Source organism: Tubulanus polymorphus, chromosome 8, assembly GCF_964204645.1.
Source record: "Tubulanus polymorphus chromosome 8, tnTubPoly1.2, whole genome shotgun sequence".
Taxonomy (NCBI): domain Eukaryota; kingdom Metazoa; phylum Nemertea; class Palaeonemertea; order Tubulaniformes; family Tubulanidae; genus Tubulanus; species Tubulanus polymorphus.
This window is the reverse complement of record NC_134032.1, coordinates 1,275,185-1,290,682: the sequence shown is the minus strand read 5'-3', so window position 1 is coordinate 1,290,682 and position 15,498 is coordinate 1,275,185. Positions and strand designations below refer to the sequence as shown.

The 15,498-nt window shown below is 43.2% G+C and overlaps 3 protein-coding genes across 8 annotated transcripts in view; 1 reads left to right on the top strand and 2 right to left on the bottom strand.

The window, feature by feature from the left end:
• Nucleotides 1-1,340: 1,340 nt before the first annotated feature.
• LOC141909807 (uncharacterized) lies at nucleotides 1,341-3,938 on the bottom strand. 2 transcript variants are annotated; one of them, XM_074800437.1, is made up of 2 exons: nucleotides 3,683-3,938; nucleotides 1,341-3,376 (listed from the first exon to the last, which is right to left on the bottom strand). In XM_074800437.1, the coding sequence occupies exons 1-2, from the start codon at nucleotides 3,855-3,857 to the stop codon at nucleotides 2,343-2,345; spliced, it is 1,209 nt and encodes a 402-aa protein (XP_074656538.1). In that variant the 5' UTR covers nucleotides 3,858-3,938; the 3' UTR covers nucleotides 1,341-2,342. The 2 variants fall into 2 exon arrangements, with proteins under 2 accessions (XP_074656538.1, XP_074656539.1); XM_074800438.1 differs by having other exon boundaries at nucleotides 1,341-3,373.
• Nucleotides 3,939-4,364: 426 nt separating this feature from the next.
• On the top strand, nucleotides 4,365-10,890 carry LOC141909663 (ras-related protein Rab-20-like). Its single transcript, XM_074800220.1, has 5 exons — nucleotides 4,365-4,581; nucleotides 5,767-5,863; nucleotides 6,398-6,454; nucleotides 6,535-6,647; nucleotides 9,420-10,890. Exons 1-5 carry the CDS (start codon nucleotides 4,544-4,546, stop codon nucleotides 9,772-9,774), a joined length of 660 nt encoding a protein of 219 aa, XP_074656321.1. The 5' UTR covers nucleotides 4,365-4,543; the 3' UTR covers nucleotides 9,775-10,890.
• Nucleotides 10,891-14,019: 3,129 nt separating this feature from the next.
• The window catches only part of LOC141910268 (arf-GAP with SH3 domain, ANK repeat and PH domain-containing protein 2-like), a 39,572-nt gene continuing 38,093 nt past the window's right edge, over nucleotides 14,020-15,498 (bottom strand). For all 5 annotated transcript variants that reach the window (XM_074800994.1, XM_074800998.1, XM_074800996.1 and 2 more), the window contains one exon: nucleotides 14,020-15,491. In XM_074800994.1, the coding sequence (XP_074657095.1) occupies nucleotides 15,414-15,491 (78 nt within the window). In that variant the 3' untranslated portion in view covers nucleotides 14,020-15,413. The remainder of the gene's footprint in view (nucleotides 15,492-15,498) is intronic.

Below are 15,498 nucleotides of genomic sequence, written 5' to 3'. Positions count from 1 at the left end.
AGCGGGATTTTTATACACTAACTAAAGTCAACTCTGGCAATTGACGTGCTGTCCAGTTATACTCCGTGACCTTAGCTTGCCAGAGTTGACTAACGTTAGTGTATAAAAATCCCGCTAACGATGAGCGTAGAGACAGCACCGTACGGTAAAATGTTGATATCTTAACAAAAGTAATTACTGATAACTGATTCAGGACACCCCTGTACAACCTCTATATATTCAGCATCAGAACCACTCTGAATCAGCATCAGTAATTACTGGGTTCGAACCCGGGACACCCCTGTACATCCTCCATTCAGCATCAGGACCACTCTGAATCAGTATCAGTAATTACTGGGTTTGAACCTGGGACACCCCTGTACATTCTCTATTCAGCACCAGGACCACTCTGAATCAGTATCAGTAATTACTGGGTTTGAACCTGGGACACCCCTGTACATTCTCTATTCAGCACCAGGACCACTCTGAATCAGTATCAGCAATTACTGGGTACAAAACACATCAACCAACTTAATTATATAAAATGAACGTAAATTTCCTCAAATGGTGAACGCAGTTGGTAGACTTAATGTATTCGGGAATCCGTTGATACTTTTAAACGCATACCTCAAAACATCTTTTTAGGAAAGCTTTTTACCATTAATTGAATAATGTCTACACTTTCAGTGTTTTTAAATGTTCTTGTTTTGGCATTTAAATAATTGTGTGCTTTCATATGTATTTCCATTGTAAAGCGCGATGATTACTGTATAACAAATTGGTTTTTATTATCATCGATTGATTTATTCACTTATTTCAGGCAAAATATCTGATAATCCTCCAATTCATTATCGACTGATGAGCTTTTGTTAACGTTAAGCCGTCGTTTTGCTCGTGTCCTAAAAGGACATAAGATCGTAGAATTTTAAGTAACGTCCCATTGCACCAAGAATTACCTACGATTTATTTGATTAGCCTACAAGACCCAAGGAATTACCATATGAAACTGCGGTTCAAAGGACACTGGAAATGTGAATTTGTTTTCACTAATAAAACTGATATCTCGCAATGCATTCACTCACTACTATCAAGTCAATTCTAAACACTGTCTTCGAACATATGGACCTGTTGTTATAATAGCCACTTCAATTCAAATCGAATGTCACGTCAGTTGTAGACCAATGAGGGTATGGGTGACGTGAGCTTCAGCGGGAGGCAATCGAACCCTGGCAATCCCTTAGACTTCCCAGAATAACTGAATTCCATCTACACACGACTGAGCCAATTCTGAGCCGTTGATCAGACCTGGTTAAGTTAAAAATAATCCAATAAATGAAATAAGAAGAGTTTCTTCGCTAAATCAGAATCAGTTCTTTTCAAATGATCATTCTTCCACAATTTACAGAGTTTCTTCTTTTCCATAAAAACAACAATTCAATCTAATATATTAAACAATTATAAATGCATTCATAATATCGAGCTAAAATTCGAAACAAATAATAAAATCAAACACAAAAATACAAACAAAACAAACGAGGCTCAGCTAGAACAGCGATCAATATGACTACTGACATTTCTTACCAAACATGATTTAATATCCATCACTAACTAACATGATTGCATAATCTCCATGGTCCAGGGGCCGATACAGGGGCACAAAGACTGCCTAATTGGGTAAAAAAAATCCTGGTTCCAAGTGTACCTATTTAGGCGCAGCCTACCGGACAACTACAAACATTTCAAATTGCCTATTTCTCAAAATTTAAGTTTTTGGCATTTTGTTCAGACTAAAGTAGTTTCAAGCGCTTTTAAAAGCATTCTCTGTTTAGAAGGATGAATCAAGGAATCGTAGGGACCCTGTATCAGCAGCATCAGGAGGATTGCGATGCCACCCGATCTGGATCCAGCACAGTGGTAACATTATCAGCATTTAAACAGTGACTTGCAATTGAATGAATGAACTGTTTATCATCAGAGTTTCTGATTGCAGGATCGCCGCCAGTCTGAGACAGATATGAAGTCTGTGACTGACATTACTGATTGCTGGATCGCCGCCAGTCTGAGACAGATATGAAGTCTGTGACTGACATTTCAGATCGCAGGATCGCCGCCAGTCTGCGACAGATATGAAGTATAACCTGTCTGTGACTGATATTTCTGATTGCAGGATCGCAGCCCGTCTGAGACAGATATGAAGTCTGTGACTGACATTTCTTATTGCAGGATCGCAGCCTGTCTGAGACAGATATGAAGTCTGTGACTGACATTTCTTATTGCAGGATCGCAGCCAGTCTGCGACAGATATAAAGTATAAACCCGTCTGTGACTGACATTAACCTGTCTATGACCAGTCACTCAGTGACTCACGTCAGTAGTGCGTCTTCTATTTCTGAGAGTTCACCTTTTGATTCCAGGTCATTACTATCATAAACAACCGTAGAGTCATTCGCCATTGTGATTTTACCCGCGTCATGAAACTTCGCGGTTGTTAAATCGACGGCGGTAGTACGACGATGCGTCGCTAGGTGGCGTCGTAATCGGTACGGGCGGTGAAATCTGCGACCGCACACGTCGCACGCGTGTCGAGCGTGTTTATCGTGTAGGTTTCCATATTTCTCGCGTCGCGTCAGTTTACCGACGTATTCGCCCTCGGTGAACTCGACGCCGCGTTTCCAGGCGTCGCACTTCCGATGGAACGCCAGGTGTTTCTCTAATTGGAACAAACGACCGAACTGCATCCCGCACACGCCGCACCTGCAGCTGTACCGCCTCTCCGCACCAGCCGCTGTCGTTTTATTCACCGGTAAGTCAGTTTCGAACGAGTTCGCGGTGTCGCCGTGCTCCGCCGAGACGTGCGCGTTTTTCAGGCAGACGTACGCGAATTCAGCGCGGCACACGGCGCACGTGTGCGGCACGACGCCCGTCTCGTCCGTGTGCACTTTCATGTGCGCGTTTAACTGCCACCGACGCGTGTAACTCTTCGCGCAGTAATCGCACGCGAACTTCTCGGCGAAGTGACCGCGTCGGTGGTCGTTCATGTGCGCCTTCTGTTTGAACGCGGCGTGGCACACGTCGCACTCGAACGGGCGCGCGCCCGTGTGCCGAAACTCGTGCGCCGTTAGTAGACACTTGCGCGAGAACGATTTGGCGCACGTCGCGCAGCTGAACGGTTTATTCGCCGTGTGCGACAACATGTGACGGTTTAAATTACCGCTTCGGTTGAAACATTTACCGCACAGACGACAGTTAAACGGACGATAGTTCGTGTGCGACGCCAAGTGCTCCTTTAAATTACTCCTCCAGTTAAACGACTTATCGCACACCGTACAGAAGTGGCTCCTCTGTTTCATCGTCGCTCCTCCTCCTCCTCCGCTGTCCGCCGATTTATCGCAACCTGCTGGAAATATCAAACAGTCAGATAATGTTTTTCGGAATGGAACCTCGGGATGTATCAAACTACGGGTCCTTGGGGACGCTTGGTTTGAAATGCTCAACTATCTGACAATTTCGATATTCAACGCCCCCTGGTGAACATATACTGAAGCCAATGACTGAAACTCACCACAATTTTGGAACACGTTTTGCAATTGATTGTGATTGCAAAATAATATTGAAATACTTAAATTTTAGAAAAGTGAAGGAAGTGGATAATTTGCCTGTGATTGGCTGGAGCTTTAAACAGTAGTATTTAGTAGTAACACACCTTCATTGAAATTGACGAGATCACTATTATTGTTGTGGTGATGCCATTTATTAGAGTTTGCTGCTGGTGGTTGTTGAGTGAAGCTGCAGTCGATTCTGCTGATTGAAGAAGGCTGCATTTCACTGGGGGTGCTGCTACAGGAGGCAAGTGTCATAACGCGGCCTGTTCCCTCCATCAGGGGAGCATCCACTGCGGAGTTCAGCAGTTACATGGCGTCACGAGTCTACGGGTCATATCGGATACGGCGTCGCAGATCTTCGAGTAAAATGCAAACTCAATAAGCGTTACGGTACGGAAATGAATATTAGCGTATTAGGCACGAGCTTTTTGCGAGCTGTGTTTACATAGATTTAACCATCATCTGCATTTTTCAATCAATATGATGTACAAATTTTAAACATTAAGCTCCGGGTTGGTTTGATCCGGGCGCAGCACAATGCGCCAAGTACAAGTTATTCTCAGGTGCTAAAGGATCGGCCAAAGTTCGAGCGAGTTAGGCAAGCTCTAACGTTCGGGTGTTGTACATTTATAATGGAAACCCCGCAAATACATTTTATGATGTTCCGCTGTTTCGGGTAATCATGTGGTTTGGTTTTAACTTTAGTAAAGCGGCCTGTGTGACCGCGACCACCGATAGTTCGCCGAAAATCCTCTAGATGGCGTTATAAACCCGGAAGTATTTTTGACGGAAATCCCCAAAACAATCTCACTTCGATGAAACTGTAGCGTCCCGTGAGAGGATCCACGCCTGCCCACTTTCCTCTTTGAATTATAATGAACGTATTCCACTAAAATCGGATGCGGAACAGGATCCAGTAATTGACGCCGTCGTAGTTTGTTGGATACGATGTGGACGAAGTGATGGCTTCTTCAACACTGTCACTAAAGAAACAAACTGCGTAAGTCGAAAAGACAGGGGTCTCTGTCACACTTCACACACAGGGGCTTGTAGATTACCCCTCCCCGCTTCAATCTACTGCAATTTCCAGAATTTTCCACGATTTGCGCGGAATAAACTCAGCACAAAAAATGATCTGACGTAACTTTTACAACATGCGAGTGCGCATCTTGTCCATTTCAGGCGTTAAACCCCACCGAAACCCCAATGAAACCTGATCATAAACTTTTGCCTGCATTTTGTTGTCCATGATCCAGTTCAACAGTTGTGAGTTAACATTTGACTCAGAGTTATCTTATTGAAAATGAACTAATTTTAACTAATCTTTTAGAGTTAATTTTGATTCACAACTGTGGAACTGGCTCCTGACTTCACAGTTAACTCTAACCCACAACTGTGTAACCGGATCCTGAGTTCAGAGTTAACTCTAACCCACAACTGTGGAACCGGATCCTGGGTTCAGAGTTAACTCTAACCCACAACTGTGGAACCGGATCCTGGGTTCACAGTAAACTCTAAATCACAACTGTTGAATTGGATCCCGAGTTCAGAGTTAACTCTAACTCACAACTGTGGAACTGGATCCCGAGTTCACAGTTAACTCTAACTCACAACTGTTGAATTGGATCCCCAGTTCACAGTTAACTCTAACTCACAACTGTGGAACTGGATCCCCAGTTCACAGTTAACTCTAACTCACAACTGTGGAACCGGATCCTGAGTTCAGAGTTAACTCTAACTCACAACTGTGGAACTGGATCCTGAGTTCACAGTTAACTCTAACTCATAACTGTAGAACCGGATCCATATGATCATCCAGATCTCTGCAGAATTTGCCTTTTTTCCTGGAAATGTGCTCGTTTCCTCTCTGAGTCACACCAGTAATAACGATGTGGCTCCAGTTACAGAGTCCGTTAACTCGGTTATGGAGTACAGTTAGCGCATGCGCAACACAGTAAAATTCTGACTTGCAAAATTGAGATTCGAAACCAAACGGAAAAATAGTAGAGTGTTTTACCCACTGAGCCTCAGAACATACGACTGGAAGCTGGACGAGTTCATTCATATCTAACATTAGCCTATCCCTATTTTTTCACGCTCGGCGTACGTAGATTTAGTACAGATTCCCCCCGTAACTATGCAGACTGTTTGTTGTAATAATTCTACCAATTATTTTCACCCACAGTGATTATAAAGTGGTGCTGTTGGGTGATGCCGATGTAGGTAAAACCTCACTTCTCACCAGGTATATAGATGGCGTATTCAAAGACTCGATTACCAGTGTAAGTTTTAAATAGCGGTAGAATTTATAATTAGGGAGTGGTCTAATATCAATCTAGCTGTCATTCCCGCACAAGGTCTCGGTCGAAAGTGCTTATTTTAGGCCTCAGACCTAAAGGGTTAACAACGTATTATTGAATCTGCGTCGCAGTAGAGTCCACGGTAAAAATCAGGGAATTTCGGATTCTGTATGAATTCTGGGATTCCGACATTGGATTGCAGATTTCATTCTTTGTTAAATTTCTATAAATTGCGTTGGCCCCAAAATCTGTGGTTTAATTGTAAGAATCGGAAATCACCGCAACCTGTTTTTTGGCATTTTCAGGTCAGACGTTGTAGGGAAATCTGTAGGGGGTCTTAGGTTCAGTATAGATGTATTTAATGAGAGTGTCGCTAACCCTAAGACCCCCCTAAACATACGGTCATAGCTTTAGTGACACCTGATGGCTAATTAGCATATCCAGTATCTGTGCCTGGTGCCGTCTGATATTCAGTATGGGCCGCAAATTTAAGATAATATTTTTTCTTTACTTCAGACAATCGGTGCGTCATTTACTCTGAAGAGATGGGGCGATAAAAATATAGCATTATGGGTACGAAGCCGGTTACGATCGAGATCCCCGGACCCTGAAAAACCCCCCTTGGATTTATCATGCGATCGTTTAATTTTCAGGATACCGCAGGTGAAGAGAGATTCTCAGGGTTGAGTTCATTCTATTGCCGAGGGGCGGCGGGTGCGTTACTCTGCTTCGATCTGACGAACTCCAAATCATTCGAAGCTTTACAGTAAGATATATATATATATATATATTCATTAAAGTTGAGCTTAATCCGGATCAGTTTAATCTGGTTTTTATTCTGGTCCATTGCATGTATTGATGTTATACACACCAAGTAATGTAAATTACTGGATCCAGTTCCACAGTTGTTAGAGTTAGAGTAAACTCTGAGTCAAATCCTAACTCGAAGCTAAAGATCCAGTTCCACAGTTGTTAGAGTTAGAGTAAACTCTGAGTCAAATCCTAACTCGGAGCTAAGGATCCAGTTCCACAGTCGTTAGAGTTAGAGTAAACTCTGAGTTAAATCCTAACTCGGAGCTAAGGATCCAGTTCCACAGTTGTTAGAGTTAGAGTAAACTCTGAGTCAAATCCTAACTCGGAGCTAAAGATCCAGTTCCACAGTTGTTAGAGTTAGAGTAAACTCTGAGTCAAATCCTAACTCGGAGCTAAGGATCCAGTTCCACAGTCGTTAGAGTTAGAGTAAACTCTGAGTCAAATCCTAACTCGGAGCTAAAGATCCAGTTTCACAGTCGTTAGAGTTAGAGTAACCTCTGAGTCAAATCCTAACTCGGAGCTAAGGATCCAGTTCCACAGTTGTTAGAGTTAGAGTAAACTCTGAGTCAAATCCTAACTCGGAGCTAAAGATCCAGTTCCACAGTTGTTAGAGTTAGAGTAAACTCTGAGTCAAATCCTAACTCGGAGCTAAGGATCCAGTTCCACAGTTGTTAGAGTTAGAGTAAACTCTGAGTCAAATCCTAACTCGGAGCTAAAGATCCAGTTCCACAGTTGTTAGAGTTAGAGTAAACTCTGAGTCAAATCCTAACTCGGAGCTAAGGATCCAGTTCCACAGTTGTTAGAGTTAGAGTAAACTCTGAGTCAAATCCTAACTCGGAGCTAAAGATCCAGTTCCACAGTTGTTAGAGTTAGAGTAAACTCTGAGTCAAATCCTAACTCGGAGCTAAAGATCCAGTTCCACAGTTGTTAGAGTTAGAGTAAACTCTGAGTCAAATCCTAACTCGGAGCTAAGGATCCAGTTCCACAGTTGTTAGAGTTAGAGTAAACTCCGAGTCAAATCCTAACTCGGAGCTAAAGATCCAGTTCCACAGTTGTTAGAGTTAGAGTAAACTCTGAGTCAAATCCTAACTCGAAGCTAAAGATCCAGTTCCACAGTTGTTAGAGTTAGAGTAAACTCTGAGTCAAATCCTAACTCGGAGCTAAGGATCCAGTTCCACAGTCGTTAGAGTTAGAGTAAACTCTGAGTTAAATCCTAACTCGGAGCTAAGGATCCAGTTCCACAGTTGTTAGAGTTAGAGTAAACTCTGAGTCAAATCCTAACTCGGAGCTAAAGATCCAGTTCCACAGTTGTTAGAGTTAGAGTAAACTCTGAGTCAAATCCTAACTCGGAGCTAAGGATCCAGTTCCACAGTTAGAGTTAGAGTAAACTCTGAGTCAAATCCTAACTCGGAGCTAAGGATCCAGTTCCACAGTCGTTAGAGTTAGAGTAAACTCTGAGTTAAATCCTAACTCGGAGCTAAGGATCCAGTTCCACAGTTGTTAGAGTTAGAGTAAACTCTGAGTCAAATCCTAACTCGGAGCTAAGGATCCAGTTCCACAGTTGTTAGAGTTAGAGTAACCTCTGAGTTAAATCCTAACTCGGAGCTAAGGATCCAGTTCCACAGTTGTTAGAGTTAGAGTAAACTCCGAGTCAAATCCTAACTCGGAGCTAAAGATCCAGTTCCACAGTTGTTAGAGTTAGAGTAAACTCTGAGTCAAATCCTAACTCGGAGCTAAGGATCCAGTTCCACAGTTGTTAGAGTTAGAGTAAACTCTGAGTCAAATCCTAACTCGGAGCTAAGGTTCCAGTTCCACAGTTGTTAGAGTTAGAGTAACCTCTGAGTTAAAGTTAACTCACTTCAATGTTTTTAACTCAGAGTCAAATCTTAACTCAAAACCGTGGAACTGGATCAAGTTGAGTGTCGTTTTAATGACCTCTGATACAACAATTCATCGGTTATGAAAAACCTAGAATTCCAAATATGACGATATCAATTACTTTCATACTGGATATATAACAAACGAATAGATTTTCTGGTCCCTGGAAAGTTGCAATGAGGTTCCGCTGTATTAGGCCTATGTTAATCTGGAATTCTAAAAACTGGATTAATTTCATTTGTCCTAAATGATCCGAATTAGCATTAGCGGGTTAATTCGTCACCAGTCAAATTGGTTAACCCTTTCAGTGCGTCTACACTGCAGTGCGGTGTATGAATCGGTGATGGATTTTGCTAGTACACCGTACTGCGGTGTATTGATGTAATTAGTACGGGTGATTAATTTTTATCATTATTTAAAGATGGCAGCACCAGTAAAACATAGTGAAATATTAGTAACTAATGATACACTGCACCGCGGTGTAGACGCACTATAGTGGTATTCCCGTTATTCAACACACTAGGATGGAATTTTCAAAATTTTCATAATTATCTCCAGCACTATAGGGTATTGATTAGTCAGCACTGAAAGGGTTAAACTGTCGCAATAACCGTACCAGTCATTTCTGTTTTCTTGTTACGTATTCCAGCAAAAATCTGCATAGGCTATTAGTTAGTTACCTAATCGTTGGTCGTAAGCCTTTTATAATCGGATGTGGTTTGTGAAAATATCCGATCGTGAAACTAAACCGCAGACAGGTTACTGACCACATAGGCGATGAACTCGAATGAATAGCCCGTGTAGGATTTGAAATATCTGTAGCTTGAAAATTCTATTCTATTTTCAGCGATCGATTTATACCGCTTTTAGAAAACGGTACCGAAAACTGCGTCAAAGTCGTCATCGGGACCAAATCGGACCTAATCGCCGGCGGCTCCGGTCGCCGAGTAACCGAACGACAGGCATTCGAGTTCACGCGTACTATAAACAATCTGTCGACGGCGGCGCCGCGCGCGACCGTTCCGTATTACGAGACGTCCAGTCTCACTGGCGATAATATCGATGTCGCGTTTCAGAAAGTATTCGCCACCGTCACCGAATTTTACCCTCCGAAAAACGACGCGGCCGAAAACGATACGGTGGATCTAACCGTTCACGGAGGATCGAGGAATAGAAATAATCAATCACCTTGTAATTGTTAATTAACTGCGCGCGTTGATATTTTGCTCATGCGGTGTTATTCTCGTTTTCAGGGTATAGCTCTAATTTTGATTTGGTTAATTATGTCGTTAACGCGCTCTAATCTCTAAATTCAAGAAAAAAAGGAATACAGTCAACCCCCGATATACCACCCTCCCATTTACCGACACCCCGCCTACCGCCAGGTTTTCTCGATGTATATCTCTGCACAAATACATAGTAAAACACCCCCGCTATACCGCCCTGCCATATACCGCCATCCCTGCCTACCACCAGGGGCCAGTTGCTCAAAAGTTGGTTAAAGATAACCAGTGGATAAATGCCATAGTAACAATGAACTTTTAATTGTCACTATGTCAACTATCCACTGGTTAACTCTAACCAACCTTTGAGCAACTGCAGCCCCTGATAAATACTATAGTAACAATGAACTTTTAATTGTCACTATGTCAACTATCCACTGGTTAACTCTAAACAACTTTTGAGCAACTGACCCCAGGTTTTTACTCAATGTACATCTCTATACAAATACACAGTAAAACAGCCCCGATATACCGCTATACTCTCAATATACCGCCAAAATCGTTCTGCACCGATGTGGGGCGGTATATCGGGGGTTGACTGTAAGTGAAAAAAGCTTTGAAGATTTTAACCCATCACTTGCGGCGTGCTCATTAGTTTTAACTACCGGTATATTTGTTATGTACTAGGCATAATACAGGGTTCGATTTAAGCTGAAATTTCGCTAGCCCCCCCCCCCCCCCCAAAAATCAACTTGCCCTACACAGGCAGTCCGATTGGTGGCACTATCAACCGTTGTATCGAGTGGGATAAAAGCTTTGAAGCATAAAATCGCAGTAGCCCGGTGGACAAGAAGAAATGGCGACCAAAATAATGCCGTATTGGCAAAATATCCGCACTTGCGATGAACAAACACTGCTGAATATTCCAGAAGCCTAGACTACTGTCTCGAACTAGGACCAAATAAATCAAACTCTTCCGTTACAATGTAAATGATGTAATATTCAGATAATTATGGTTATTTTCTATATATATTTTATGCGAACATTTAATACGACATTATTAATAGTTTTTATCACGAATAAAAGATTTTCAAGTACATGTATTCGATGAAGGCTTTCGTTTTGGTTCGCACCCTGAAATTAGTTACGGTCTGAACCCACCATAAATCTGTATAACATTACCAAAAATATAGGTACACTACACTCAAGTCTGCAGAGGACAGACTATAGCAGAGGACAGACTATAGCAGAGGACAGACTATAGCAGAGGACAGACTATAGCAGAGGACAGACTATAGCAGAGGACAGACTATAGCAGAGGACAGACTATAGCAGAGGACACGCTATAGCAGAGGACAGACTATAGCAGAGGACAGACTATAGCAGAGGACAGACTATAGCAGAGGACACGCTATAGCAGAGGACAGACTATAGCAGAGGACAGACTATAGCAGAGGGCAGACTATAGCAGAGGACAGACTATAGCAGAGGACAGACTATAGCAGAGGACAGACTATAGCAGAGGACACGCTATAGCAGAGGACAGACTATAGCAGAGGACACGCTATAGCAGAGGACACGCTATAGCAGAGGACAGACTATAGCAGAGGACAGACTATAGCAGAGGACAGACTATAGCAGAGGACAGACTATAGCAGAGGACAGACTATAGCAGAGGACACGCTATAGCAGAGGACAGACTATAGCAGAGGACACGCTATAGCAGAGGACACGCTATAGCAGAGGACAGACTATATAGCAGAGGACAGACTATAGCAGAGGACACGCTATAGCAGAGGACTCGCTATAGCAGAGGACACGCTATAGCAGAGGACAGACTATAGCAGAGGACAGACTATAGCAGAGGACACGCTATAGCAGTGGACAGACTATAGCAGAGGACAGACTATAGCAGAGGACAGACTATAGCAGAGGACACGCTATAGCAGAGGGCACACTATAGCAGAGGACAGACTATATAGCAAAGGACAGACTATAGCAGAGGACACGCTATAGCAGAGGACAGACTATAGCAGAGGACAGACTATAGCAGAGGACAGACTATAGCAGAGGACAGACTATAGCAGAGGACAGACTATAGCAGAGGACAGACTATAGCAGAGGACACGCTATAGCAGAGGACACGCTATAGCAGAGGACAGACTATAGCAGAGGACACGCTATAGCAGAGGACACGCTAGAGCAGAGGACAGACTATAGCAGAGGACAGACTATAGCAGAGGACACGCTATAGCAGAGGACAGACTATAGCAGAGGACAGACTATAGCAGAGGACAGACTATAGCAGAGGACAGACTATAGCAGAGGACAGACTATAGCAGAGGACAGACTATAGCAGAGGACAGACTATAGCAGAGGACAGACTATAGCAGAGGACACGCTATAGCAGAGGACACGCTATAGCAGAGGACACGCTATAGCAGAGGACAGACTATAGCAGAGGACACGCTATAGCAGAGGACAGACTATAGCAGAGGACAGACTATAGCAGAGGACAGACTATAGCAGAGGACAGACTATAGCAGAGGACAGACTATAGCAGAGGACAGACTATAGCAGAGGACACGCTATAGCAGAGGACACGCTATAGCAGAGGACAGACTATAGCAGAGGACACGCTATAGCAGAGGACTCGCTATAGCAGAGGACACGCTATAGCAGAGGACAGACTATAGCAGAGGACAGACTATAGCAGAGGACACGCTATAGCAGAGGACACGCTATAGCAGAGGACACGCTATAGCAGAGGACAGACTATAGCAGAGGTCACGCTATAGCAGAGGACAGACTATAGCAGAGGACACGCTACAGCAGAGGACACGCTATAGCAGAGGACAGACTATAGCAGAGGACACGCTATAGCAGAGGACAGACTATAGCAGAGGACAGACTATAGCAGAGGACAGACTATAGCAGAGGACTCGCTATAGCAGAGGACAGACTATAGCAGAGGACAGACTATAGCAGAGGACACGCTATAGCAGAGGACAGACTATAGCAGAGGACAGACTATAGCAGAGGGCACACTATAGCAGAGGACACGCTATAGCAGAGGACAGACTATATAGCAGAGGACAGACTATAGCAGAGGACACGCTATAGCAGAGGACAGACTATATAGCAGAGGACAGACTATAGCAGAGGACAAAATTTGCATAGTGTTTGCTTGGCTTCAAGCAATTTTAGTATTGATCAAACATTTTTGATATCTCATTGGAACGAAGGAAAAAAGTGGTAACTTGTAAACAAACGATGATTTAACCGAATTTTACAAACAACAAAAAGAGGAATTATCAACCATTAATTTAACTTCCGTAGACTGCGCAGAGGAATGATGGCATCGGTATCGAAAACCACAAGTGAAACTGAACACGTTTGTTACGGAGAGTTACATTCTCGGCTATATTTTACCATGTATTTACACTCATTATAATTAAACATTCATAAAACAATCTCTTTAACAATAAACAACTGTCCCCGAACAACCCCCTCGTTACAAATAATCCCCTCGTCCAATAAACAACCCCCTCGTCCCTTTGGTGCAACAAACAACACCCTGATTCCCCGTGTTACAACATGAACATCAGAAAGCCATGGGTTTACACGTACATGTACAACTGTGTACATACAGTGTAACTGTGTAGACTCCGCTTAAGTTAGATTTTATGAGACTTGAGTGATATCTGAGTTCGATTTTATATACATCATTTCATAAATATTGTCGCAAACAACATTTCAAAAAACTTCAGGGCTGGGTTTCATAGATGTGGCAGAAAAATAGTCCCTGGGAATATTTCGAAATTCGTCAGTTATAACCACGGTTTCTCATTGTTACTACGGTGGTTGTCACCCCGATTGAGGATTTACCCCTTCGGGATAACTTCGATACTCGGTCTATGAAACCGGGCCCGGAGTTCGAAGGGTGATCTCCGAGTTGATCGGATCCGACCTGGGCGGAGTCCACTGTATTACAGTCAACCCGCCGATCAATTTAATTAATCTCGATGCTGATCTTGTCTGAATATTACTCATGGTCCATCGAACACGTAATCCAGATTTTTCACAGGATTCATTTCATCGGTCCCACGTTATAACCGTAAGCAGGTTCTACTGCGTAGCTAGACCCTAGTTCTCGATTCAAGTTTAAACCCCGTTAGGTCATGTAGTTTATTTTCCCTTAGTCTTGGTCCCGCCCTCCCCCCCCCCCCCCAATATTGATTAACATAGTGTATAATTTCACTAAAAATACACGGACATTCTTTATAATAAATGCATCTATAATTCATCAAACATTTAATTCTTTAAAAATGCCCAGCATTTCTACGGTTAAAATGATTAAGATTTGGCCATTTAGAAATTATTTACAGTCATTACAATAATCTTACACTTTAATAAATATATTTTCTTTCGTCTGTTTAATATCTACATCCTGTTACATGTTTTACAGATATATCAATATCGGTAAAGTCTGAAACAATGATTTCTCTTAGAATATATAAGATTACCTTAAATTACGTATATCCGTACAATAAACAGCAAACTGCTCACAACTCGGTAGGTTTTAGGCCACACCACCCGGTAGGTTATAGGCCGCACCCAGTAGGTTATAGGCCACACCCGGTAGGTTATAGGTCACACCACCCAGTGGGTTATAGGTCACACCCGGTAGGCTATAGGCCACACCACCCAGTGGGTTATAGGTCACACCCGGTAGGCTATAGGCCACATCCGGTAGGTTATAGGCCGCACCCAGTAGGTTATAGGCCACACCCGGTAGGTTATAGGTCACACCACCCAGTGGGTTATAGGTCACACCCGGTAGGTTATAGGCCACACCTAGTAGGTTATAGGCCACACCCAGTAGGTTATAGGCCACACCCGGTAGGTTATAGGTCACACCCGGTAGGCTATAGGCCACACCCAGTAGGTTATAGGTCACACCCGGTAGGTTATAGGCCACACCCAGTAGGTTATAGGCCACACCTAGTAGGTTATAGGCCACACCCAGTAGGTTATAGGCCACACCCAGTAGGTTATAGGTCACACCACCCAGTGGGTTATAGGCCACATCCGGTATGTTAACTAACCAGTGGGTCATAGGTCATACCCGGTGGGTTATAGGCCACACCCAGTAGGTTACAGGCCACACCCAGTAGGTTATAGGCCACACCCGGTAGGTTATAGGCCAGGCCCAGGCATTTATATCGAATGTCATTATTTTGCCATTGACTAGTAGTATAAGACAAAGAAGCCACAATGAGCGTAAAAAATATTGCTCAAATTTCTACGATTCATCACGGATTTCAAACATAGAATATTAATTTCTAATTTCCGAGCAATTCTCTCAATTCGATGAACAATCTACCCAGTACGCAGCGTTCTGGTGCGTTCAGGCTGCGAATACCGGTAGCTATGATTTTGACTAGACACAGATTGATAGGAGAGGAAGAGAAGAGGGATGAATAAGAGAGGAGGAGACAAAGAGGAAAAGGGGATAGAAAAAGAGGAAATAGGGGGAGATGGGAGAGAGGAAGGAGGGGAGAGAGAAAGAGGGAGAGAAGAGGATGATAGAGAGAGGAGGAGGAAAGAATGCTCTATCATAGATCGGTGAGTATATGCACGTATGTGACCGGAAATAGACCGCGTCTGTCTGGATGACCTTCAACTTCACCTTCCTATATC